This window comes from Sciurus carolinensis, chromosome 16 (assembly GCF_902686445.1).
Source record: "Sciurus carolinensis chromosome 16, mSciCar1.2, whole genome shotgun sequence".
NCBI lineage: Eukaryota > Metazoa > Chordata > Mammalia > Rodentia > Sciuridae > Sciurus > Sciurus carolinensis.
The window spans coordinates 59193697-59217039 of NC_062228.1; the positions used below are offsets into that span (position 1 = coordinate 59193697).

A 23343-nucleotide genomic window follows, 5' to 3' on the forward strand; every position below is an offset into this window, starting at 1 on the left:
GTCTTCAACTTATGGTGGGCTGTTGAGGAGCATTTGTGTATATATTAGGGGAAATGTTGATTTTATTAATATGTATTTTATTTATACATATTTTGGTGAAGTGGTAGTTCTTTATTCACGGACTCAGGGTTTGAAGTTTTACAACGCAACTGCCACAGATCACGATAACGGACTGTAAAATGATACCTTGGGGGCGTCAACAAGAAGATTCCAGAAGACAAGACATTCAGCATCATCTTGCCAACAAGTCTGTGTCGCTAATCAAAACAAAGGCAAGTGGACTTTCTACATTTAAAAAAAATTCAACAAGACCTATGACAAGGTTAGACAGGTGATGGGCTCTGGACTGGACAAAACAACTGTAAAGATTTGGAGAGAAATTGGGGGACATTTGAAAAGAGAGTGGGGATCAGATAAGAAGAAAGTGCTCCTGCCATAGAAAAGAGGAGGCAGTTGGGCAGGGAGGCGCATGCATGCAATTCCAGCTACTCAGGAGGCGGAGGCAGAAGGATCGCAAGTTCAAGGTCAGCACTGGCAACTACCCGAGACCCTGTCTCAAAATAAAATAAAAAGGGCCGGGGATGTAGCTCAGTGGTTGAGTGCTTGCCTAGCCACCCCTGGAGTCAATCCCCACTAACTAAAACCAACCAACAAACTTCCTAGTACTTACTCTTTGAAAATCCCTTTCTCTGAATATATTGCTGAATATATTTCAACTCATCTGACCCATTTTGTGAAATTAAGGCACAGAGAGGTGTAATAACTTGCCCGAAGTCACACAGCTTATAAATGGTGAAACTGAGATTTGAACCCAGTCTGTCCAATTATTGGACTTGTGTGTCCAACCACTGGGTCCTGCTGGTTTTGACAGGTGCAGGTGGAAGAAGATAATCTCCAAGGAGCCGGAGAAGGCCTTGAAGAGTCACAGCATTTAGGAGAAAGGAAAGGAAGAACAGATTCGGAGTAGGGGAAGGAGAAAGGAGGAGAGAGCAGAGGGGGGGGTCTAGACTGTGAGGCAGCATTGGGTCTCTCTTCCTGTGGCTACTTCCAGGCTTAAGGCGGCAGGCAGGGTTCAAATGCCAGCTCGGCCAGGAGTTTTTCCCCAGGCAATGGCTGGGCCCTCTGTGCCGTGGTTTCCCTGTCTACGAGACGTGGGCTGGTGGTAACTCTGCCTTCCTCCTGGAGCTGTGGTGGAGAGTATGTGGGTTGATCCAGGCTGGCCGGCACCTGGGGGCGTGCCGGGGCCTGCGCCCGGGATGCGGCAGAGGGTAATGAGCAGGCGAGGCCGCGGCTCAGTCGGCGGCTGAGCTCAGCGTCTGGGCTGCGTGGAGATGGCCGGGCTGGGGTTCCAGGGCCACACTGCTGGACTGCCCCTCCTGCTGCTGCTGCTGCAGCTGCCCCCCCAGGCCCTGCCAGAAGGACCCCTGGCATTCGTGGCTCTGGTGAGCTGCCCCCACCTACCTGGGCCCCTCACCTCCCCCAGGCCAGCCCTGACCCCGTTTGTCCCCAGGTGTTCCGCCATGGCGACCGCGCCCCGCTGGCCTCCTACCCCACAGACCCACACAAGGAAGCCGCCTCTGCTCTGTGGCCTCGAGGCCTGGGCCAGCTGACCAGGGTGAGATGTGGGCGGGGGGGTAAGCATGTGGCAGGGTGAGGAGGGTGTGCTGAGGCCTGCTCTGTCCCCAGGAGGGAGTCCGCCAGCAGCTGGAGCTGGGCCACTTCCTGCGGAGGCGCTACAAGTCCTTTCTGAGTCCCCAGTACCGGCGGGAGGAGGTACTGCCCGTTGACCCCTACATGGCCCGCTGTCCGCCCACCTTTGACTCCAGTGCGCTCTCTGGGCTCCACCTCTGGCCTTTGACGTCCCTCAATTTGACCTGCAGTCCATGGACCTCAGAGTCATGAATGAACCCACATTGACTTCTCACCTCAGCCTGACCCTTGACCTCTGACCTCCATCAACTCTGATCTTATTTTCTGGCCTCTGCCTTTGTCTTGACTCCCACTGACTCCAGCTAGACCTTCTGACTCCTAAATTTGATTGGTTCTTTCCAACCTCCTGACTGCCAGCCTTTGATCTCTGCCCTTCATTCATTCTAACCTTCCTTTTCTGTCTCCTCCGACATCTTCTATTTAGGATCAGGTCCCTTGGCCTCTGACCTGATTCCTCTGAGGATCACGCACTGAACTGTGGCTCCATTTCCTCCCTGCCCTCGTCTTGACCGCTTGACTCCAATCCCACCAACTCTGACCCCCTTCGACCAACATGTCTACCCAATCCCTGCCCTCCAACATTGACCTCTGACATTGACCTCTGACATATTTCAAGGCCAGAACTTGAAGCCACTTTGCATTTTGACACCCCCTGCCTAATCTTTAACCTGTTTCCATGACCTTTAACCTATGCCAAACTGAATCTAAAGTGATTGATTTGCCACCACAGCTGACCCCGCCCTCCTGTCCCATGCCCCCTGCCAGGTGTACATCCGGAGCACAGACTTTGACCGGACCCTGGAGAGCGCTCAGGCCAACCTGGCCGGGCTGTTCCCGGAGGCAGCCCCCGGGAGCCCTGAGGCAGACTGGAGGCCAATCCCCGTGCACACAGTGCCTGTTGCCGAGGACAAGGTCTGGGAGCTAGACAGAGGTGGGAGAGGAAGAGAGACAGAGGTTGTGATGGACAGGGGCAGAGGCGGCTCTAGGCCTGGGGGTTGGTCAGCTTCCAGAAGCCTCCAATGGCTCAAAGCAGTGAACTTGTCTCCGGGTTGAGCTGTCCAGAGTGGGCGAGCCACCAGCCGCCTGCGACTCAGCTGGATTCAGGAGAGACTGGGAGGGAGACAGGGCCTGAGCCCCGGGCTGGCTGCCGTCCGCTGAGCCTCGGTTTCCTTCAGCTGCTGAGGTTCCCCATGCGCAGCTGTCCCCGGTACCATGAGCTACTGCAGGAGTCCACGGAGGCCGCCGAGTACCAGGAGGCCCTGGAGGGCTGGACGGTGAGCAGGGTGGTGGCTGGGGGCGGGGTGCCACCAGGATCGAGGCTCACCAGGCCCGTGTCCCCAGGACTTCCTGACTCGCCTGAGCAACTTCACGGGGCTGACGCTGGTCGGGGAGCCACTGCACAGAGCCTGGAAAGTTCTAGACACGCTCATCTGCCAGGTGAGTCCCCTGCCCTGCTGCTCCCAGTCAACGGGTTCAAATCCTAACTTTGTCCGTGCTACTGGGATTCCTCAGGTGAGAGGTATAGCCTGTGACTTGGTTCCCATCTGCAGAGCAGGAATGGCTGCCCATCACCTCTGTGGTCACTGCAAAGATTAAAATGGCCAATCCACATCCTGGGCTTCTGGGAGCAGCTGGCACTCTGTGGGCCACACAGGGGTGGAGGCTGTTTTGGCCATACTTTCTCTGCTATCCTCTCATCAGCAAAGTTCCAGAAACCAACACTTGGGCAGCAGGAGCTGACCTGAGTGCTGCCACGCGTGGAGGGGTGGTGTGCTGGGTTGCAGGGTTGCCCTGCCCCGCGGCTGCTGGCACCGTCAGAGCCTTCCAAAGTCCACGTCTGGAGCCCCAAACGCCTGTGCCGGATGGAGTCAGAGAAGAGCTTCTGGACCGTAGGATGAGATCACCGCAACTGCTCATTAGTGGTCACTACTGCTGCTGGCGCAGTGGCTATGCCTGTAACCCCAGACGCTCAGGGGGCCGAGCAGGAGGCTTGCGAGTCCAGGCCAGCCTTGGCAACTAGTGAGACCCTGTCTCAAAATAAAATATTAAAAGGACTGAGGGTGTGGCTCGGTGGTACAGCACCCCTGGGTTCAATCCCCAGTACCCCCCAAAAATCACTATTGCCCTCACCATGACTTCCTTCCCCCAAGGGGCAGGAAGGAGCTGCACAGTTAATGGGGTGGGGCAGCTCTGGATGTGCCCCGTCTTCCCTCCTTGTCTCCCCAGCAAGCCCACGGACTTCCCCTCCCATCCTGGGCCTCCCCTGATGTCCTGAGGACGCTGGCCCAGATCTCGGCTTTGGATATTGGGGCCCATGTGGGGCCCCCCCGGGCAGCAGAGAAGGCCCAGCTGACAGGGGGTGAGGTGTCGGGCTGGGAGGCGGGAAGGTGCGGGGCTGAGGTTCCTCCCTCTGGTGGGCGGGTTCTAAGCACCATTCCTGCCCTTTCAGGGATTTTGCTGGACGCTATCCTCGCCAACTTCTCCCGGGTTCAGCGCCTGGGACTGCCCCTCAAGATGGTCATGTACTCAGCTGTGAGTCCTTGGGAAGCAAGGGCGTGCGTGCCTCATGGGCTCTGGGACGGTCATGTCAATTTGGGTGAGGAAGAGTGGGTGGTCCTAATGCAACCTTGGCCCACTGCCTTGGGTACCCACATCCCTAGATCATACTTGCAGATCCAATTGCTAGAGATACACTCTGGAAGGAGGGAGGCGATGGCATTAGGTTTAGCTCCTCTGGAAGGACAGGCTGCTTCACCAAGCCGCACAGTCATATATTGCCTTTGACTGCCTTTATTAAGTGGCTACCTGTAACTGGGGTACCTGTTCCCCCAGGTGAGGAGGCAGGTGCAGGCTTGGTGGGCCGGTCCTAGGTGGCTTGGGACCATCTGGGAGGCAGCTAGATGAGCAAGACTAGTTTGGGAGTTACCAAGGGAGGAGCTCTGTCTCAGCTTTTGGATCTGCCTGCAGCATGACAGCACCCTGCTGGCCCTCCTAGGGGCCCTGGGCCTCTATGACGGGCACACCCCGCCCTATGCTGCCTGCCTTGGTTTTGAGTTCCGGAAACGTCTCAGAGACCCGGCTGAAGATGGAGGGTGAGGACTGGCGTTGGCCAGGGGAATGAGCCTGGCTGAACTCTTGAGGGGCGATGTTCAGGCAGAGGGCAGTGCTCAGGAACTCGCCTGGAAGGGATACTTGGGTGATTGACAGGTGGGAGTCAGGAGCACTTCTCCCTGAGTGGGGCTCTTCCTCCAACCAGGGTCAGAGGTAGGTCAGGTACCACTGTCTCCTCTCCTTCCAGGAACGTCACCATCTCCCTCTTCTACCGCAATGACTCTGCCCGCCTGCCCCTGTCCCTCAGCCTCCCTGGGTGCCCAGCCCCCTGCCCCCTAGGGCACTTCCACCAGCTGACTGCTTCAGCCCGACCACCAGCTCGAGGGGCTCCCTGCCACGGCTATGAGCCTACCACTCCCCCAGGTGACAGCCCTCTGCGCTGGGGATCCCCCAGGCCCAGGATCCACAACCCTCACGTTCTTCCTGCAGCCACAGCAGTGCCCTTGCTGGCTGGAGCTGTGGCCCTACTGGCCATGCTCAGTCTGGGGCTTGGCCTGTTGGCCTGGAGACCAGGCTGCCTGCGGGCCTTAGGGGGGGCCGTGTGAGCTGGGAGCTTGGGGCAACCCCTCCCCTCAGCCAACTGGATCCCAACACGTGTTCACCCGCTGCTCTGGCTTGTCGCTGTCTGTGCGCGTGAAACAGGGCTGGGTGGGCTCCCCGTGCTAAGCCAGCATGCACACACACACACCTGGACGCTTCTTGTGGCCATCCCAGCACTCCCATGCTTACAGATGACAAGCATGCAGGGGTCACCCACCTCCACACCCCCCTCAGGCAGTAGCCCCCAAGAAAGAGCAGAGGGGGTTGGTCACTCCAGGATGGGGTGGGAGCAGGGCACATCCCTGAGGCTGGTCAGCATGGTCACCCATGACCACAGTTAAATTCAGGTCTAAAAAAAGCAAGCCCAGGTCCCAGCCACATATGACTGCCTGCCTACAGGTTGGGCAAAGATCCCAAAGTACGCCTTTGGGTGCTGAGGTGGGAAGCCACCTCAGTGCCTGTGCTACTGCCACTAACCACTGGCCCTGAGGGAAGCTCCGCCCTTCCACCGCAGCTGAGAACCAGTGGTTACAGTGACCCTGGACTACAGGACCCCATCCAAACAACACCTTACCACCCTGTTTGCCCATCACCACCAAAGGTAGGTGCCAGTGGTCACAGGGCCTCCAACACCGAAGGCAACAGCTGTGACCCATTTGTACTTTCTGGTCCTGAGGCTGTTTCTTGCTTATAGCAGGTCCATAGGCCACAGACTCAAGTGGGGGTAGGGGACCATCTGGTTGCTAGGACCAGTTCCCACCTGGCTGCCTCAGATGGTCAAGCCCAGGTGTACCTTCCCTACCTTGGATCCAGCTCAACACCCAAGTCCACGCAGGATCAAATCAAACACAACTCAGAGGGCGATGTGTGTACCATTTAATGAGTGCCTGTGAAAGCAGAACCACCAGTTGTCCCCAAAGCTGTGATTCTGGTTGAAATCCTACTAAACCTACCTCAGATACTGGCCTGAGGCCAGTATTAGATTAGAAACCAGACCCACCTGAAAGAATGGGCAGGCCCTACCTGAGGGGCACTCAGCAAAACATACCTTAAAAGGAAGCATCAAAACAGAGGAAAACAGGACCTCGAGGGACATGACCTTCACTAAAACCAAAGTGTCACATATGCTTAACATAAAATAGAAATACTGCATCTAAAACAAAAAAAAAGTAAAAAGGTGTCAGGTGGTGTGGACCACAGGGTTTCCACTTGGCCTACAGGACTTTTGGGCTCAAACATCAGAGGCTGGGTACACCACTGTGCCCAGACACCCTGCTGCCAGGCTGAGATCAACAAAATGGCACAACCCACTCCAAGGCCCAACTGGGCAAGTGGCTGTTTTGATGGCTCACTCACTCCACAGCTCCGGTCAGTGCTTATGGGAGCAGCCATGGACAAGGGCGCCCCTTTCTTCAGAGGTCCCAAACGTGATGTGAGAGTGCTAGAGGTACGGGGAAGCACACAGGCTCTGTGCCTGACTGGGCCCGCTCTTCTGGAGTTTGGGCTCCCTCCCCAGCCCACCCACTAGGTGTCATCAGGAAGGGCCTAGTCATGGCGCATGGGCGGCTCCTCCCCGCAGGCCTGGTCAGAGTAGGGGGGCGGTGGTGGCTGTTCCTCTCCCAGCCCATAGAGTGGCTGGCTGCGGCTGCGCTTGGCCTCTTTGATGTACAGCTCCAGGAGGACCTTGGTGGGCTGCTTATCCACCCTCTCCCTGGGCACTCCATGACTGAGCAGCCAGCCCGTGAGGTCTTTGCGCGTGGGGTTGGGCCCCAGCATGAGCTTGGCACGGCCTGGCTGGCTTTGGCGCCAGAGTAAACCCACATCAGCAATTGTCTGGATCTCCATCACAGCCTCCAGCACCGTCATGCCCTTGACCAGCAGGCTGACCAGCGACAGCCGCAGCTCTGAGGGCGCTGCTGTCAGCAGGCGCCGCTGCAGGCCCTGAGTGAAGGGCACGTCCTCTGGTGCCGCATACTCAGGTGCGGGAGGTGAGGGTGGAGAGGACGGCTCACGGTAGATCCAGTCTAGCATGCCCAGCTCACGCACCAGCTGGATGCCCTCCTCCATGGTGGTCCAGGGTCGGAAAGGCAGTTCAGTGGCCTCAAAGTGCAGGAAGGACTCCCAGCGCCGGCGCCAGGCCTGCAACAGCCAGGTGAGCAGTGTCTGGCAGCCGCCCCGCAGCGTCTTGCAGTGGTAGTTGAAGATGGCATCATGGGTTAGGTCACCCAGCAGCGCCAGCTCCCCAGAATTCAGGGACAGAGCTGGGCCACCCTGGTCGTACACCCGCAGGATCCAGGTGATCATAAGCTCGTTGGGGTTCTGCTTGAAGCGCCGAGAAATGGCCAGGAGCTCAGTGTATGTATAGTAGCGGTCTCCCCGGCCCATCTGGGTGGGTGCCAGCACTCTCTCAGCCATGGCCACAGCTGCCCCAAGGCAGGGAAGAGCAAGAGGATCAGGAGGAGCACTGCTGCATAAGCTGCAGGAAGTAGAAAGGGCCACCCCCACCCCAGCACCTCCCTGGAGCCAGGGTCCCTCAAATCCCCAGGTGTCAAAGGTCCTGGGTGGCACTATGTCTTCAGGGGCAGTCAGAGCCCAGTGCTGGACATCATGGGGGGTCCCCTAACAACCCTGAGAGGACAGCAACCCAGCCCCAGCACCACGCCCCATCCCTCAGGGAACAGGGTTACTGTGGAGATTAAGGAAGCCGCTGCCTCAGGAGTGCATGGTGCCAGGCTGCGCTCCCTACCAACAGGCAGCCTCTTCAGCCCTTACCAGGAGGAAAGCGGGCAGCAGGACACCTGGAGAAACCACCTACAGACAGGAAAGAGCAGGGGAGGGGGAAGAGGTTGGTAGGGTACAGGCAAATCTTTGGCACCCCCAATCTACCCCCTACCAGGACCCCTCAGACCCCCAGGTGTCAAAGGTCCTGGGGGGGCACCTTGTCCTCAAAGAGTGGTCAGAGCCCAGTGCTGGACATCACAGGGGTCCTGGTGTTTCCCCCACTTATTCAGGTCCCAAGGTCACCTGCAGTCCTGAAGAGGACAGTGCTGGTTAGTGTACAGAGATCTAGGTAAGAAAATGATGGATACCTGCCCCTGGAGATGCTCGGGGACCAGCCCCCAGCTCCCCCAGGCCACTTCTCACTGTTCAGCTTAATCCTACGTGTTGCTTTGTTATGATTCACAGTCAACTGACCTAAGGCACCCGGAGGCTGCTCCTCCGCTGGATGGTGGGACTGGACGTGCTTGGTGGGCAGCCTACAGGCAGCTTTGGAGTGGAAGTGGCAGGTGTGCTTTTCCCTAAGCACGTCTTGCAGCCTACCTGGCACCACCAAGGCACTCTAACTTGGAAAGTGATCTCACATGGGCTTGTGTGAAAACCAGGAAGGCCTGTCTTTCCGTGGGACCCGGGCAGAGCTCAGAGTTCATTTCCCTCAAGACGAGTCTCTGCTCACGTCACATCCCTGCCCAAAAAGCACCTTGGTGACTCCCTTTCCCCAGGAATTCCCTACACCCATATCTGTCCAGGTCTCTACAGGGGACACCCTGGATTATCAATACAGACAGAGGGTCTGAAGCCTCCAAGAGCAGAGAAAACACTTTGAGGTCAACTGCTCCCGACACCTTAACAATGGAAACTCCTAGAAATGAGAACACTTGTTTCTTTCCAGTAACACAAACATATGCCTATCTTATGATGTAGCCCTTTTAAACACTCATGAAACATTCTCAAGATAAATCCTGATATTTTTACAACGACTGCTGTGTATATTTAAGGTTCCTTCAAATATCAAATTATATCCAAATGACCGACTAGAAGCCACTAAGTTTTGCTAAAAGGTACACTGTATCCAGTCCACAAAACCTGCAACGTGAGAGGCAAAGATAACACTGAGAGTTGTTGTTTCATTTCCTCTACTGAGTCTGAAAATTGAATTTTTGATTAGTCCTTCTCCCTAAAACCCAAATACTTTTCTTCCCATCTTATTCAACCTTTGCCTTTGGAAAGCAGGAAATGCCACCAGCACCCACTCAACTGTGCAAATGATTTAGACCATCTGCTCCTGATGATGTATCTACCCTACAAATATAGCAACTGAAGCTTAGGAGAGGGACTGCTTGCTGACCATTTAGCTCCAAGCCAAGGAACAGCAGAGCTGGGGTCTGGATCCTGACTAGCTGCCTGGGTTTCTGTGGCTACAAAATGGGTTTTGTATGTAAATCCTGGGTAGGACTGCTGGTACATAAATTAGGTCCCAGAGACATCTTATGTGAAGTCACCAAAGATGAGGGTAAGGAATTTTAGACCTGGATAGATCAGAACATTGGAGCAAGTTCTTACCAAGATGGGATGATGATGGGTAGTCCCTCCGCTAGAAGATACACCTGTAACACAGGAAGGACTTCATGAGGGTGTGAAGAAATAGTTCATATGTCCAGACCATCAAAACCAGGGTTCCTCAGACCCCCAGGTGTCAAAGGTCCTGGAGAGCACTGTGTCTTCATGGATGGTCAGAGCCCAGTGCTAGACATCATGGGAACCCCAGATCTTCTGCAACCAGGTCTCCAGGGCCACATATCGTCACAGATAGGCCAAGCGAACAGAGCACAGACTGGAAAACAAAACTCACCAGTCCCCAACTTCCTATTGCCATAGTTCCACAAGGCAGTACTCCTGAGATGAACCTCCAAACACATCACATGAAAAGGGCCCCAACGTTTTCTATACTGGCTATACCTGCTAATGACCCTGAACCATGAACACTAAGATGCAAATCCTTCCAAAGAACCTAGAGGGAGGCATGAGAAAAGATAATAATCTGGGAGAAAACAAAGCTAAGCAATATAAGCAATGGTCAGAGACCCTTAACTGAGTCAGGCTTTAAATCTGCTGCGAGAGTCATTTAGGATGATCCAGGAACACTGAACACAAAGAAGGTTGCGGATAACGATGTGCAGAAATTATCTTCGTTAACAGCACTGTCAGCCTTAGGGCACAAGGGTTTAACTACTTTGGGTGAATTATGAAATTTACTTGCAAATACAGTAAGATGTAACACCTGTTAAATGACATCTACTTTCCCACAGGTCCAGATTTTAACAATAAAAGATAAAAAGGAGCTTCAAAAAGGAATATTTGGGACGTGAGTCTAGTTTTGGGTTGCTGAGGGAGAAGAAAATTAGCTAGCTCCCTCCAGGCTGGGGCTCCAAGGCAGGGTAGTGGCATTCTCAGTTGTCTTGAAGCCCATGTTCCAGAAGACCTTAAGGAATCAAGGCCAGAATTAAAGTTAACAGCACCCTGACATCCGCACTGCCCCTCAGGATTTTTTCAGGTGAGCAAAGGCCTCGTTTCCTTTCTACTAAGTCTACTCTTATCTGGTTTCCTGAAACAGGCCAATTCACTTGGAGACCCACTTCTTCCTTGGTAAGTCGGCATCTTCTCTCTGCCCCTTCAGAAACCCCAAGCCCCCCTTCTCTTCCATCCCTGTCTGTTCTGGCTTGCACAAAAACGCCAGCCTCCAGAATCTGAACAAGAGTGCGTCCCCAAGGCGAGCCTGAAGCTAGCACAAAGGTGGAAATCCTCAGAAAGGAGAACAAGTCACACCCCCTCTCACCCATCCCCAAACGCGACAAGATGGCGGAGGGCCGCGACGTGGGCAGGAGAAATGGCGCAGCCCGGCAGTGCAGCAGACAAAGGAAGGCCCGCCCCGGCGCCCCGCGCCCGACCCACCTGGTGGAAGGAATGCCCCGCAAGTGCCTCCACCCTCCCACCGCCGAACCCCCAGGCTCAACCCCGAGCGCCCTCGATGAGGCCCGGTAGAGATCGTGACCCCGTTCACGCGACACGGTCACTCCCGCCACAGCCCCGGACACCTCGCGACACGTGCGCCCCACTGCCCCGCCGCACAGACTGAACGGCACATTGAGCCAAAAGCACCAACCTCACCCGATCCTCCCACTGCGCAAGGCGTGCCGGGCCGCAGCGAGTCCCGCTTTATAGTACGCGCCGTTCTCGGGGCTCGGCCCCCGGCGCCAGGCTGGTCTCCGCCCCGAGGCATCCAGTGCACGCGCCTGTGTTGGGGCTCCGGCCTTGGCTCTGAGGAAAGGAAAAACGCCTATCGCCGCTAGTATATTCCGGAGCAAGCGGGAAGACGTTGTCTCTGGAGGCAGGAAAAACAAGATCATGAAGGGACTGTTACGATGGTCTTGTCACGCGCGTCAGGCAATTCTGAGGACAGCACCAAACGGGGGCCGCCAAGAGAAAGGCCCCCGAGGGCAGGTGGAGCCTGAAAGGGAAGCAACGGGAATTGCCAGCGCGGCAGTGGTGGAGCTGCGGCTGCAGAGGCGGGGTCGGCGCGGAAAGGCGGATCCAAACTGGTCCCAGCCGCAGAGCGGGAGGCGGAGCCAGTGCGGAGATTGACAGAGGACCGCGCTGGGACGCCGCACCCGGAAGGCTGGACTGCGGGGTTTCGGGGAGGAGGGCTGGGATCCGCAACCCTGTTTGGGAATTTAGGAACTTGAACTCCTGGGGCTGAAGCACTGGGTTTGAGGCTCACCCCCGGTTCAGGTGGTTCAGGTCCTGGGGTCCTGGATTCTTGGTAAGGTTGGAGATCTGGAGGGTGTCTTTCAACGGACATGATTCTAAAATTGTTTTTGAAAATAAATGAAACTTTTCCACTCCAAACCTACTCACCAGAGGTTGCCACTATCAACTGTTGGGTGTGGACTTTGTCCTTGATGGGTGCAGGGACACACACACACACGGGTAAAGAGGCTTTTTTGTTTCCAGTTTGCCTCACAAATAGTCTTTCCAGTAAGCACATATGGAAATATTTCATTCTTTAGCAATGGCGAGGTGTTCTTTTTCATTAATAGTACATACTTTCCTTAGCTGGTCCCCCTGGTCATCTGGATTGCTTTCTTCCTTATGGTGAGGAGATGCCTTGCATGAATCTAATGGTCTAAAGTGACAGGAAAAGACTAGGTTCCCATCTTTCGGAAATAAGAGACATTTCCATAACTCCTAACTCACTCCAGAGGAAAGGCAGTGTTCTTACTGTGACCCGCAGGCTTCACCTCTCCCTGTTCCCTCTCTGCACTCATCTCCTTCCTCTCTCCCTTCCTTGGCCTCTTTGATATCCCTGGGACCTGCCAAGTACATTTCAACTTTAGGACCTTTGCATTCACTGTCTTATCTGCTTGGAACTCTATCTGCCAGTGGACATGGCTCTCTCATCCCCAGTCATGTCTGTTATCAGATGTCACTTAGCATAGAGTTCCCCTGCCTTGCCTCCACTCCTCAGCCCCATCTTCCTCACCCTCCTTTATTTTTCTTCATATCAGATATCCCCTAACATATTATTTACCTGTTTGTTTATGGTTGTTTTTTTTTTGTTTTTTGTTTTTTGTTTTTTGTTTTTTTTTGGATGCTGGGGATCAAACCCAGGGCCTTGTGTTTATAAGGCAAGCACTCTATCGACTGAGCTATCTCCCCAGCCCCTGTTTATGGTTGTTTCTATGGCCTCTCTGTGAAAATGTCAATTCCACAAGGATAAGGGTTTGTGTCTAGTTTGATCATTCCTATAGATCCAGTGTCTGGCACATAGTTGCAGCACCATTTATTTAAAGCAATGAATTAATTTGGGGACCTATAGCAGGACACAAAGGAAGGCTATTGTAATAACACTGAAAAAGCCATATGTGGGGGCATTTTGTCAAATTCTATCTAGATTTATGTACCATTACCACCCCCATTTTATAGATGAGGAAACTGAGACCCAAATGGGTTCAACAACTTGCCACAGGTCACAGAACTATGCTAGGTTGCAGAGCCCAGGCCGAAAGCCTGGCAGCTTAACTACTGTGTGAGGAGATAAAGGGGAGGGAGCTCCAGGGCGAGTCCTGGCCAATGATATAATTTTGTATTTGGTTTTAATCCTGCTTCATTCAACAAATGACTCTGGTAGCCCCAAAGCTGTTACACAGAACAGCTCTCTGTTGAGGGACTTTGGGGAGAAGAAAGACAGGGTGGGTGTCAGAGCTGCTAATAAGGGAGAGAGATGGATTGAGGGTAAAGAGAGAATTTACCTTAGGGATGGTAAATGATTGGGGATTGCAAAAGTCAAAGCTGAAGACAAAGGGCCCCAGGGGACAGAGAATCAACTCTTAACAAACATTGATGGAACATCATCTGTATGCCAAGGATCATTGTCCAGTTCCTGCTGACCTGTGCCTCTGAGTCCCTTCCTTTCCCTGTCCCTCCAAACCAGAGAACCCAAGAATGGCTGCATCAGAAAGACAGCAGTTCCACAAAATGCTTTCAAGGTACAAAACTAAATAAAGAATATTCTGGGCAGAAAATACAGATTATTTTAAAATACAGGTTATTAATTTGGGTTGAGAGGGGTCAGAGGAGACTGAAAAAATACAAGACTTGGTGGGGCTGGGGGCTAGACAGCAGGGTGTCAGGTGTTTGACAGGTAGCCATGAGAACAGGCCATTCATGGGATCATTCCCATGTCCTAAACCCAGATGGCCTGGACCGCCAGGATGGACCAGAAATTCACATAATTCAGATAGGAGAATAAACCTGGGAGAGGAAGATGACAGAGGGGGTGAGACACAGTTCAGTAGATCAACCCCAATCATGTGCCCTACACTGCATCTGATCCTATCCCCAAACCCATCCTCATTCCTTAACTTATCCCCAAACCCATCCCTAAATCCAAACTTGGCTCTATCCCCTACCCACTTTAAACTCAAATGCAATCCCACATCCAGCCCCTTGTGTATCTATGACCCCATTTTCACACCTCAAAATCACCCTACCTAGCCCTGACTGCAATTCCACCCCCATCCCAAACTATCCCACACAATACCTATCTGCATCCCTGAGGCCATGCCGAAACCCAGCCCATCCCAACTCAGACCAGTCATCAGGAAGAAGAAGACGCCAGTCCATGCCAGGTAGAAGCTGATGCCCAGGCTGTAGGTCATGCCTTCCTGCAGGAACTTGTGGGCCTGCATCAGGTAGAACAGGATGCCCAATATGATACTGGTCCCTGCATGAACACAGATGTCAGAAGGCCAGGAATCATGTGTGTGAGGACCCCTGCTCAGAGTTGAGCTTATTCATTATTTCCCCCTCTTTCTTTAACCTCCCAACCTTCATACCTCTGCTCACAAGCCAGAAAATGGCCTCCTGACAACATCATGCTAGAGGGTATTGGAAGTCAAGTCTTGGTCTTTAAAAACTAGCAACAATATTGAGGAAACCCATCGGCTTTGGGACTAAGAGACCAGGTCTCTTATCCTGCCTCTGCACCTCATCTGAGGGCAGCCACGCCATCTCTCCGAGCTTCTCATCTGAAGAGTGGGCATATCACAGGTCCCACCTTATAGAGCCAACATGAGGAGATACTGTGATCAGCACATTTCCTGGCACACAGCAAGCCCTCAAGGATGGATTATCGTTGTGTTAAGTCCTTAATTTTGGTGTTCTGAGGCAGCAAAGATCTCAGTCATTCTGGAAATTTTGAAATGTTATGAATTAAAGATAATTATGAAAAGGCTTTTTCAGATTATGGAGTACTGGCTAATTTGTGTTATAGAAAAATAATATAGATGATGCTTTCTGTTTAGTTAAAACATACCTGCAGTCACAGCTGCTCAGGAAGCTGACACAGGATTGCAGTTAACAAGGCCAACCTCAGCAACTTAGTGAGGCCCTAAACAACTTAGGGCCTTGTCTCAAAATTTAAAAAAAAAAAAAAAAATCTGAAGGGCTGGGGATGTAGCTCAGTGGTAAATTGCCCCTGACTTAAATCCTCAGTATTCCCTCACCTACTCCCAAAAGAGGGAATGGACAGAAATGATTTCTTATAGAAGAATGTCCTGTTTCAGATGGTTTTAAATTAAGGTGGTTTCTGCTCTTTGTACCTTATATTTAATTGGTTAGGAAAGCTTGTAGACAAACTTGATAAATACCAGTTACTAACAAGGAAACAGGAAATTGAGAAGTCTCTATTCTTGGATATAGTATCAGTGTCCAAAAATATTTTCCCAAAGCAACTGGAAGTTGTGGTCTATTACTACAACTGACAGGAAGACAACATTCTTCATTCCAAAGCAACATCCTCCCCCCATTTTTTGCAATTGTGGCATGCAAATGGAAACTAAACATTTGAATCAGTATATCAGTTTTGAGTTATTTGGGTAGGGGTGGGAGGATTTTCATGGTAAGAATTTGTGCAAAGTTAAATAGCTAACATCAAGTACTGACACTTTTTTGTTTTTGAAAGGCAGATTGCCACATGCAGAACCTCATCTGGATATGTCTGAAGTCTTGGGGACTTGACTACCCTATGCATGGGTCCTGAGAGTTGTTTGTCTTGGGGTCCCAGCAGGGAAGCCCAGTGGTTTATATGCCTTTGACCAGAAAACAGCCCTTTTCGATTGAAGAAGGTCGTCTTCTTCTACTGAGCATGCAGCTTTGGAGGAACACACACATGAAGTGGTGAGGGAGGAAGGGGACACACACCTAGTCTGCCAGACCAGCTGGTCCAACACCGGCAATCAATGGGGTGACAGATGTTGCAACCAGAAAGCCCTCATGTCCAATACTAACATTTTCTAATTCAGTCCTCACTACATCTCCACGTGGTAGGAAATTTTATCCTCAACCCACAGATGACAAAAGTGACTCAGAAAGAGGAAGCAGCTTTAACAAAATCTGAGCACAGCGGTGGGACAGGATTTGGGATGGTATTGGATATGGGTAAAGGTTGGAGTTAAGGTTGTGTTGGGACAAGATTGCGGTTGAGGATGGTGATGGGTTGTGGTTGGGCAGAGGACAGATTGGATATGGATAAAAAGATGGAGTTGGGAATAGGTTGGGTTGAGTTTGAGAGGGAGGTTCATAGGTGGTAGACATGGAGCTGGAGATGGACTGAAGTTGAAGTTCACAGGTAATTGGGTGGAGTTCAATTTGAAACAAGTTCAGTTTGAAACAAATGTCGAGCATGATTAGGGGTGGGAATAAGTTGGGAGTTGAGATTCATGAAGAGATTCGGGATAGTAATGGGATTGTTTTGAGATTCGGGATAGTAATGGGATTGTTTTGAAAAGGAAATAGAATTGGAATGGGTAGGGATGGGAATGGATATAAGGGAAGGGACGTGGGTGGGTTGGAGATTTGTTGGCAATAAGAGTTAAAGTTGAAGTTGGTATTGGGTCTGAATGTAGAGTTAGGTTGAATGTTGATATTTTTGTCGGGATAAGTTGGAGATTTGGAAGGAGATAAAATTAGGGTTCAGAATGAAGGTGAGGAATATGGTGGAGATGGGGTTGGGTTTCATAATCAAAACTGGGCAAGATACTCCTCGCCTTGGCTCCTCAGGAAAGGATCTTAGTGCTGTGCCTGTCATGATGCTGCTGATGAAGAGGAAGAAGTCCAGCATGGGCAGGTTGGAGCTGGTAAAGAAGAGGGTGCTTATTAGGGCCACACAGAGGCAGAAGCTGGTGATGCTGGCGATAACGAGGAAGGCCCAGGAAAGGTCCAGCAAGTCTGGGGAAGGAAGAGAATCAGGAACACTGAGACTGTCTCTTAGCCTCTGAGCATGGGGGAGAGGATCACCAGAGGGAGTATTCTCTGCCCGCTCCCATGGACACTATCCTCATGTTAAGAAAATTGAAATTGGGCTCTAGAGAACTAGTATTGAGGCTGGTACCTCCAGCATCAGTATACAACTCTGGGTCAGAAAGGACAGGTTATTGGTTAGTGGGAAGTCGGGTGGGCAGTGAGGACCATCCCAGGGAAGGGAGAAGCCATTCCAGGACAGGAGAAGGGGTCCCTGGGACAGAAGAGGAGAGATGAATCCCAGGGTGGTAAGGACAGGGCAGGCCTTACAAGCATTCTGGTCGTACTCATACATGCAGACAACATCGGGGCACTGCACAAAGAAGATGGTGTCGATGGGGATGGTCAGGGAGCCATCAGGGTCCCCTGGTGGCATCAGTGGCACCTGGAAGTGCATCCAGGGCTGGCCCAGAGAGATGAGACTGATGATCATCATGCCGGCCAGGGTTAGCACCAGGCTTAGCTGGCGGCTGATCTTCCTGGCCTCATGCAGCAGTCGCCAGCCTATGGGCAGCAGTGATTGGTGGCTCCACTTGTCCTGAAACCTGCATCAGATGGCACATCACCACTGTCAGCACTGAGTCCAACCACCCTGCCCCGGCATCACGGATCCAGCCTTCAGACCCTCTCTACCATGTGTCCATTCCAGGTCTCACCCAATGCCATGCCCCAGCCTGGACCAGCCTGGAGGTACAACTTCCAAGGCCTGTCACACTCTCCAATTTCTTTTTTTTTTAACGTTTTTAATTTTAATTTTTTTTTTTTTAGTTGTAGATGGACACAATGCTTTTATTTTATTCATTTATTAATATGTGGTGTTGAGGATCAAACCCAGTGCCTCACACATGCCCAGCAAGCGCTCTACCACAGAGCCCCAGCCCCAGCCCCAGCCCACACCCTCCATTTTCTAATACAGCAGCTTTGTTTCTGGCCCCTGACCTTTGACTGCTGCCTGTCCCCCAGAATTCTAGCCCAGATCGGTCTGCCTGGTTCCCTGTCTCTCACCTGGCAGAACTCATCCCCGTGGAGTGTCTGGACAAGCAGTTGTGGATGTTGTCTATGGTGGTTTGGCTGACCTGGAAGCTATGCACCAATTCTTTGTAACTCTCCTGGGAATCCCAGACAATTGATTCAATACTTTTGATACTAGCCTCAGGGCTGTGGGTAATGGATGGGGGGACATCAACACTGACCCGGTTTTGTCTGAACGTTTGGTAGGGAGTCTCGATTGTCTGGAGATTTTCGGTACTGGTTTGGCTACTGGAAGTAACTGATTCGATTTCAGTCACTTCGGTGCTCCAGTGATGATTTTGGTAACTTGGTTGACTATCTCGGGCACCAACCCAGCGATTGTAGGTAATGGATGGTGTGTCTTGGATACTAGACTGACGGCTGCCGGAATCTGGCGAAGGCACTTGGATACTGACCCGGCGATTGTGCAAAATTGACAGGGGATCTTGAATGCTGACCCTGCGAGTGCTGGTGACTGACGAAGGCTCTTGGCTGCCGACCTTGAGAATGCCAATGGTCTGAGGAGACTCTTGGATGCTGACCTTGCGAGCGCTGCTGGACGACGGCGGCTCTTGGACGCTGACGCTTTGAGCGCTGGTGGACGCTGGCGGTTCTTGGACGCTGACGCTTTGAGCGCTGGTGGATGCTGGCGGCTCTTGGATGCTGACGCGGCGAGCGCTGGTGGACACTGGCGGCTCTTGGATACTGACGCGGCGAGCGCTGGTGGACACTGGCGGCTCTTGGATACTGACGCGGCGAGGGTTGGTGGACGTCGGCGGCTCTAGGCCCGAGACCTTGAGAATGCCGATGTTGTGAGAAGGCTCTTGGCTGCTGCCCCTGAGAGTGCTGATGGCCAGCGGAGACTCTTGGGTACCGACTTGGGCATCGAGGGTCATTGGCACAGAGCTCTGGGTCTCAGCTCGGGTGGTGTTGGGAGCTGCTGGCTGAGTGCTCCAGGGGTCGGATGGAGGCTTCTGGGACATGTGGAGGCGCGGGGCAGGGCTAGTCCCAGTGCCTTCAACCTGCCCAAGCTACCTCAGCCCCTCCCTTTGGGCACCTCCATGGCCATCCGGAAGCCGGTGATTTCTCTCTGGGGTTCAAGCGCGGCCCTTTGGCATTTGCATCTGTCTTTTGTCCGTGTTTCCTGATGTCTCCCGCTATCCACAGGTACGGCTCAGGGATTCAGTCTGGCTTGCGGCTGGGGGCCGTGTATGTTGGGGAAGGTTCTATGACAGTTGGAGGTGTTCCAGGAGGTTAGGACGTTGGCCATGGCCTCAGACTTTACCCGACCCTTTCGTGAGTGACATGGAGACTGGGACTGGGTCAGGTTGGGTTCAGTATGGGGTCTGAGTGGAGTCAGGATTGGATCAAGAAGGGGTGGGCTGGGTCAGTGGGAGGGTGGGGTTAGGGTGGAGACCACAGCGTCAGAGGGGGGCCAGGATGGGGTCAGAGCTAGGCAGAGCAGGGTCAAAGCATGTCCCAGATGAATTCTGACCATTTCTGGAGTGCTGCCACCAGCGTGACCAAACTCTGAGTTCCAGTGAGAGGCGAAGGGGGGTTGGAAAATAAAGATGCACTAACACAGATCTTGAAGATTAAGCTGAGATCAGGTGGGGCTTTGGTCTCTGATGGAGAAGCAGATCTAAAGAGTCATGCCATCAATCTTTGTGTATGTCTCATTATCAGGTTAAAGACTATGCAACCATAACTTTTGTATTCAGAAAAGTTACAGAAACTAGGACATCTATGTAGCTTTTCCGCAGTTGCAATTCACAGTTGCAAAGTGCACTGTGAGAAGCTTTGCGGAGCTCTCAAGAAAGTCCAGTGTTGAAAGTAAGCGGGCAGGAACCGGAGAAGCAGAGCTGGTGAAACACTGTGGCTGTCTAGCATAAGAGTTCCTTCCTTCCCGGAGCTGTGTGCCTGAGGTCAAGGTCAGAGCTGACAGGACTCTTGCACAGCCTCCTCATGCAGGGCATTGCCACAGCAGTTGAGCATCCTGTGCCCTTGCACAGGAACATCCCCAGGCACCAGGTATGCCATAGACATGAGAGACTGGCAATCTCAGTCCCTGCTCTCCCATCTTCTGTCACCAGTCTCCACTCCGGAGGGCCCTCTTGGTCTGACCTCTCTCCTCACCCTTCCCTGACCTTCTGCGTTAGCTTCGGCCTCTGGTTGCCTTCTACACTCCTGTAGCTCTCCCGGTTCCCCTTCCTCCTGCCTCTGCCCCACTTCAACTTCCCTGAGTTCTCAGAGGGCCTGTTGCTTGCTCTCAAAGATCTGCAATTTAGGGTTGGGGAGAGGAGGAAGACCCAGCCATGGCTTGACTGGGATCAAGAGGGGTCACCAGGGGCACAGGTGCCCCAAGCTGTGTGTGACCTCTCCTACTGGTGAGGGATGGGGACTTTTCAAATCTCTATCCCCCACACGTTCCTTTGGCTTTTGTGATAAACTTCTGAGGGGGAAAAAAAAAAAAACCCACAAACTTTTATGTAAGTCTTTAATTACATAAATATCCGTGTCATTAGATTTTTTTTTCCTTTGAGGTACTGAGGATGGACCCAGGGCATCCTGCATGCAAGGCAAGTGCTCTCCCACTGAGCCACCTCACCAGCTCTTTTTTTTTTTTTTTTTTTTTGTACGAGGGATTGAATCCAGGGGCTCTTAACCACTGAGCCACATCCCAAGCCCTTTTTTATATTTTATTTAGAGACAGTGTCTGGCTGAGTTGCTTATGGTCTTGCTAAGTTGCTGAGTCTGGCTTTGAACCTACAATCCTACCTCAGCTTCCTGAGCTGCTGGGATTACAGGCATGTGCCACCATGCCTGGCATGTTATTAGATTTTTTTTTTTTTTAGTTGTCCAGGACACCTATTTATTTATTTGTATGCGGTGCTTTGAGGATCAAACCCAGTGCCTCACATGTGCTAGGCAAGCGCTCTACCACCGAACCACAAACCTAGCCCATTTTTTTAGATTTTAGTGACTACATAGCATTGTGTTTCACAGAGCACCTAGGTGCTCTTATTAATAGATGTTGTAATTTAAAAAAATAGCCAAAGGTGGTTTTAAGATACTACTGATTATATGATGCATCCCAATTTCAGGGGTGTTAAAAATGTTAAAAAAAAATGTGTGGGCTGGGGAGATAGCTCAGTCGGTGGAGTGCTTGCCTTGCATGCACAAGGCCCTGGGTTTGATCCCCAGCACCCAAAAAAAAAAAAAAAAAAAATGTGCATTTTAGAATCAGTGGTATTTGGCTGTGGATTAGTTGAGGGATTTGTTTGGTAATGGGAACAGGGTTTCAAGTTACAGTGGTTTAAATTACGAAAAGATCTTTCTCTCCCCCACCAGTCCCGATGCAGGGACCTGGGTTCCTTCTGTTTTTTTCTCTGCCCTTACCTTACGTAAGGTATTACGTATTACGTAAGTGCCCTTACGTATTTCTTAACCCTTTACCTTGTTCACATGTCATCCAGGGAAAGGCAGAAGGGAAATTATAAGACCCTTCCCTTTTAGAGCATGAAACACTCCTGCTCATCCCCATTTGCCAGCACTTGGTCATCTGGCCACTGAGATGTGAGGGAACCTGGGAAATAAAGTCTATATTCTAGGTATGCTTTTGCCCAGTTAGGGTTTAGCTTCTGTTCTATCACATAAGGGGAGGACTAGCAGACTTGGCCACCCACTGTTAATTAGTTCAGCTGTCAGCATTTATCACATTTGGTCTCACACACGCACCTGCCTTTCCGATTGATTCCTCGTGCACTCCCAGGGCTGGGGTTAACTGACTTTCAGTTCTGTTTCTAGCACTTGGCACAGGTTTTAGCACATGGTGTTGTTCAATAAATATTTGTTGAATGAATACACTATTAGTATGATTATTTTGCCTATTCCAAATAGCATATTGAAGTGACTTTTTGTTTGTTTGTTTCTAGTTCTTTTCCTATAATCTCCATTTGGTAATTTATTAGAAATTCTGAACTAAATAGAATACGCTTTTTAAAAAGGATATTGATGTTGACTCTCAGAAAATACAGCCAGCACACGTATGTAATTCTAATATGTGATTTTTTTTGTATAGAAGGGAAAGTAATGAATTGATTTCATCTAGAAAAGGCAAAATAGAATTTGTATAAGAGGAGAGAAGAAGAAAATATGCAGATATAGCTGTGTCTTTGTCTGTATTTGTATATCCATCCATCCAACCACCCACATCCATTTATCTAATCTCTCCCAGCCACACAGTGATTTATGTCTTCCTTTCCTTGGGTACACTGCTGTGAGACCAGCTAGCAGAAAGTCCAGTCAGGCAGTTTTGCCCCTGACAATTCCAGACCTCTGAGTGTGTGTGACCGTGACAGGTAGATAGCAGTCTGCTTCTATTATGGCTCTCGTTTATCTGCCCCCGTTTCTGCGACTGAGAGTGGGAACTGTAGAAACAGCACTGCCAGTACCTCCATCTCGGTTAGTGCCAAGCTCAGCCCGTTTCCTATCAGTCGCTCACCACCAAACTGCCCTCTGATGGGAGGTGGCGATGGGAAGGCCGACGGGACCAGAGGCATCTGGTGAAGGAGGAGTGTACCATCTGGTCCCTTCTTTGGACCCCCATGGTTCTTGTCCTCAGGACCACACCTTGAAACTGGTGTTTGCCTGGGGTTTGGGGGAGGAACGGAGACAAATGGATGAGGTTGTTGACAGCAGAGTTGGAGCTGGAGTTTGGGGACAGGGACCAGAGAATGGGTCTGACACAAAACAAGTAGGTTGGAGCTTAGGATGGGGTTGTGCTAGGGGTGAAGTTGGAGACGGGACAGGAAGAGTTGGGGATGAGGCTGTGGTCATGGCCTGGGTGGGGTGGGGTATGGTTGTGGGTGTCAGGGGATCCAGACTGGGATAAAAGGCGAGCTTGGATCTAGCGGGGAATGGAGACTGGTATTCAACAAAGTGATGGAGAATGATCCAGCCCCCAGAACTCCCTTCTGCCCTGGCAGCTCAGCTCCCCTGGGAGGAGGACCGCAAGTTCATCCTGCGGGGCTGGTCTCTCGTCTTCAGCACCCTCTCCACCCTGATGGCGCTCAGCGTGGTGGATGGGCGCATGGCCTACTTGCAGGGTTCCTACACTGGTTACCTGGGCTTCTGGATCAACTGCAGGAAGCACAAGTGTCCCAACCTGGGCCAGGTCACGGGTCAGTCACCCTGCATGGGCTACAGGGCCTCTAGATGTGTCTTTAGAGGTTACTGGGGGTGGAGGTCTCCCAGGAGTCTGTGGGGGAGGATCTTAGGATTTGGGGGTGTCTCTGAAGAGTCTCTTAAGGTGGCCACGGGTGACTGTTAGTA

General features: G+C 52.0%; 3 protein-coding genes and 3 non-coding genes across 11 annotated transcripts; 1 reads left to right on the forward strand and 5 right to left on the reverse strand.

Annotated features, from left to right (window-relative positions):
* The first annotated feature begins 1135 nt into the window (after positions 1 to 1135).
* On the forward strand, positions 1136 to 5444 carry Acp4 (acid phosphatase 4). The gene is made up of 10 exons (XM_047529524.1): positions 1136 to 1442; positions 1511 to 1615; positions 1687 to 1773; positions 2476 to 2622; positions 2886 to 2984; positions 3052 to 3147; positions 3937 to 4069; positions 4160 to 4242; positions 4678 to 4802; positions 5009 to 5444. The coding sequence occupies exons 1-10, from the start codon at positions 1332 to 1334 to the stop codon at positions 5364 to 5366; spliced, it is 1344 nt and encodes a 447-aa protein (XP_047385480.1). The 5' UTR covers positions 1136 to 1331; the 3' UTR covers positions 5367 to 5444.
* Positions 5445 to 6224: 780 nt separating this feature from the next.
* On the reverse strand, positions 6225 to 11434 carry LOC124967337 (Friend virus susceptibility protein 1-like). Of its 6 annotated transcripts, none has more exons than XM_047529525.1 (4): positions 11303 to 11434; positions 9703 to 9746; positions 8134 to 8172; positions 6225 to 7837 (listed from the first exon to the last, which is right to left on the reverse strand). In XM_047529525.1, exons 1-4 carry the CDS (start codon positions 11417 to 11419, stop codon positions 6907 to 6909), a joined length of 1131 nt encoding a protein of 376 aa, XP_047385481.1. In that variant the 5' UTR covers positions 11420 to 11434; the 3' UTR covers positions 6225 to 6906. The 6 variants fall into 6 exon arrangements, with proteins under 6 accessions (XP_047385481.1, XP_047385484.1, XP_047385483.1 ...); XM_047529528.1 differs by having other exon boundaries at positions 6225 to 7784; positions 11308 to 11380; XM_047529527.1 differs by having other exon boundaries at positions 6225 to 7784; positions 11303 to 11348.
* Positions 7888 to 7978, reverse strand: LOC124967644 (small nucleolar RNA SNORD88). Its single transcript, XR_007105566.1, has one exon. It is a non-coding gene; the product is annotated as a small nucleolar RNA SNORD88 (small nucleolar RNA).
* LOC124967643 (small nucleolar RNA SNORD88) lies at positions 8257 to 8349 on the reverse strand. The gene has a single exon (XR_007105565.1). It is a non-coding gene; the product is annotated as a small nucleolar RNA SNORD88 (small nucleolar RNA).
* LOC124967642 (small nucleolar RNA SNORD88) lies at positions 9814 to 9904 on the reverse strand. Its single transcript, XR_007105564.1, has one exon. It is a non-coding gene; the product is annotated as a small nucleolar RNA SNORD88 (small nucleolar RNA).
* A 2448-nt stretch (positions 11435 to 13882) lies between the features above and the next one.
* LOC124966170 (uncharacterized protein PB18E9.04c-like) lies at positions 13883 to 18992 on the reverse strand. The gene is made up of 5 exons (XM_047527223.1): positions 18004 to 18992; positions 17269 to 17543; positions 16780 to 16926; positions 14291 to 14422; positions 13883 to 13950 (listed from the first exon to the last, which is right to left on the reverse strand). Exons 1-5 carry the CDS (start codon positions 18990 to 18992, stop codon positions 13883 to 13885), a joined length of 1611 nt encoding a protein of 536 aa, XP_047383179.1.
* Positions 18993 to 23343: the final 4351 nt, after the last annotated feature.

What these genes read in the sequence shown, in the direction of transcription:
- LOC124967337 (XM_047529525.1), bottom strand. Translation starts at nt 11,419, where the DNA reads ATGCCTCGGGGCGGAGACCAGCCTGGCGCCGGGGGCCGAGCCCCGAGA. An exon ending in CAGTGGGAGGATCGGGTGAG is followed by an intron (nt 9,747 to 11,302) that starts GTTGGTGCTTTT and finishes CCTGTGTTACAG; the next exon opens with GTGTATCTTCTAGCGGAGGG. An exon ending in CCCATCATCATCCCATCTTG is followed by an intron (nt 8,173 to 9,702) that starts GTAAGAACTTGC and finishes TCCTGTCTGTAG; the next exon opens with GTGGTTTCTCCAGGTGTCCT.
- Acp4 (XM_047529524.1), top strand. Translation starts at nt 1,332, where the DNA reads ATGGCCGGGCTGGGGTTCCAGGGCCACACTGCTGGACTGCCCCTCCTG. An exon ending in TAGACACGCTCATCTGCCAG is followed by an intron (nt 3,148 to 3,936) that starts GTGAGTCCCCTG and finishes TTGTCTCCCCAG; the next exon opens with CAAGCCCACGGACTTCCCCT. An exon ending in GAAGGCCCAGCTGACAGGGG is followed by an intron (nt 4,070 to 4,159) that starts GTGAGGTGTCGG and finishes CTGCCCTTTCAG; the next exon opens with GGATTTTGCTGGACGCTATC.
- LOC124966170 (XM_047527223.1), bottom strand. Translation starts at nt 18,992, where the DNA reads ATGTCCCAGAAGCCTCCATCCGACCCCTGGAGCACTCAGCCAGCAGCT. An exon ending in CATCAGCAGCATCATGACAG is followed by an intron (nt 14,423 to 16,779) that starts GCACAGCACTAA and finishes GTGTTCATGCAG; the next exon opens with GGACCAGTATCATATTGGGC. An exon ending in CTTCTTCTTCCTGATGACTG is followed by an intron (nt 13,951 to 14,290) that starts GTCTGAGTTGGG and finishes TTCCTCTCCCAG; the next exon opens with GTTTATTCTCCTATCTGAAT.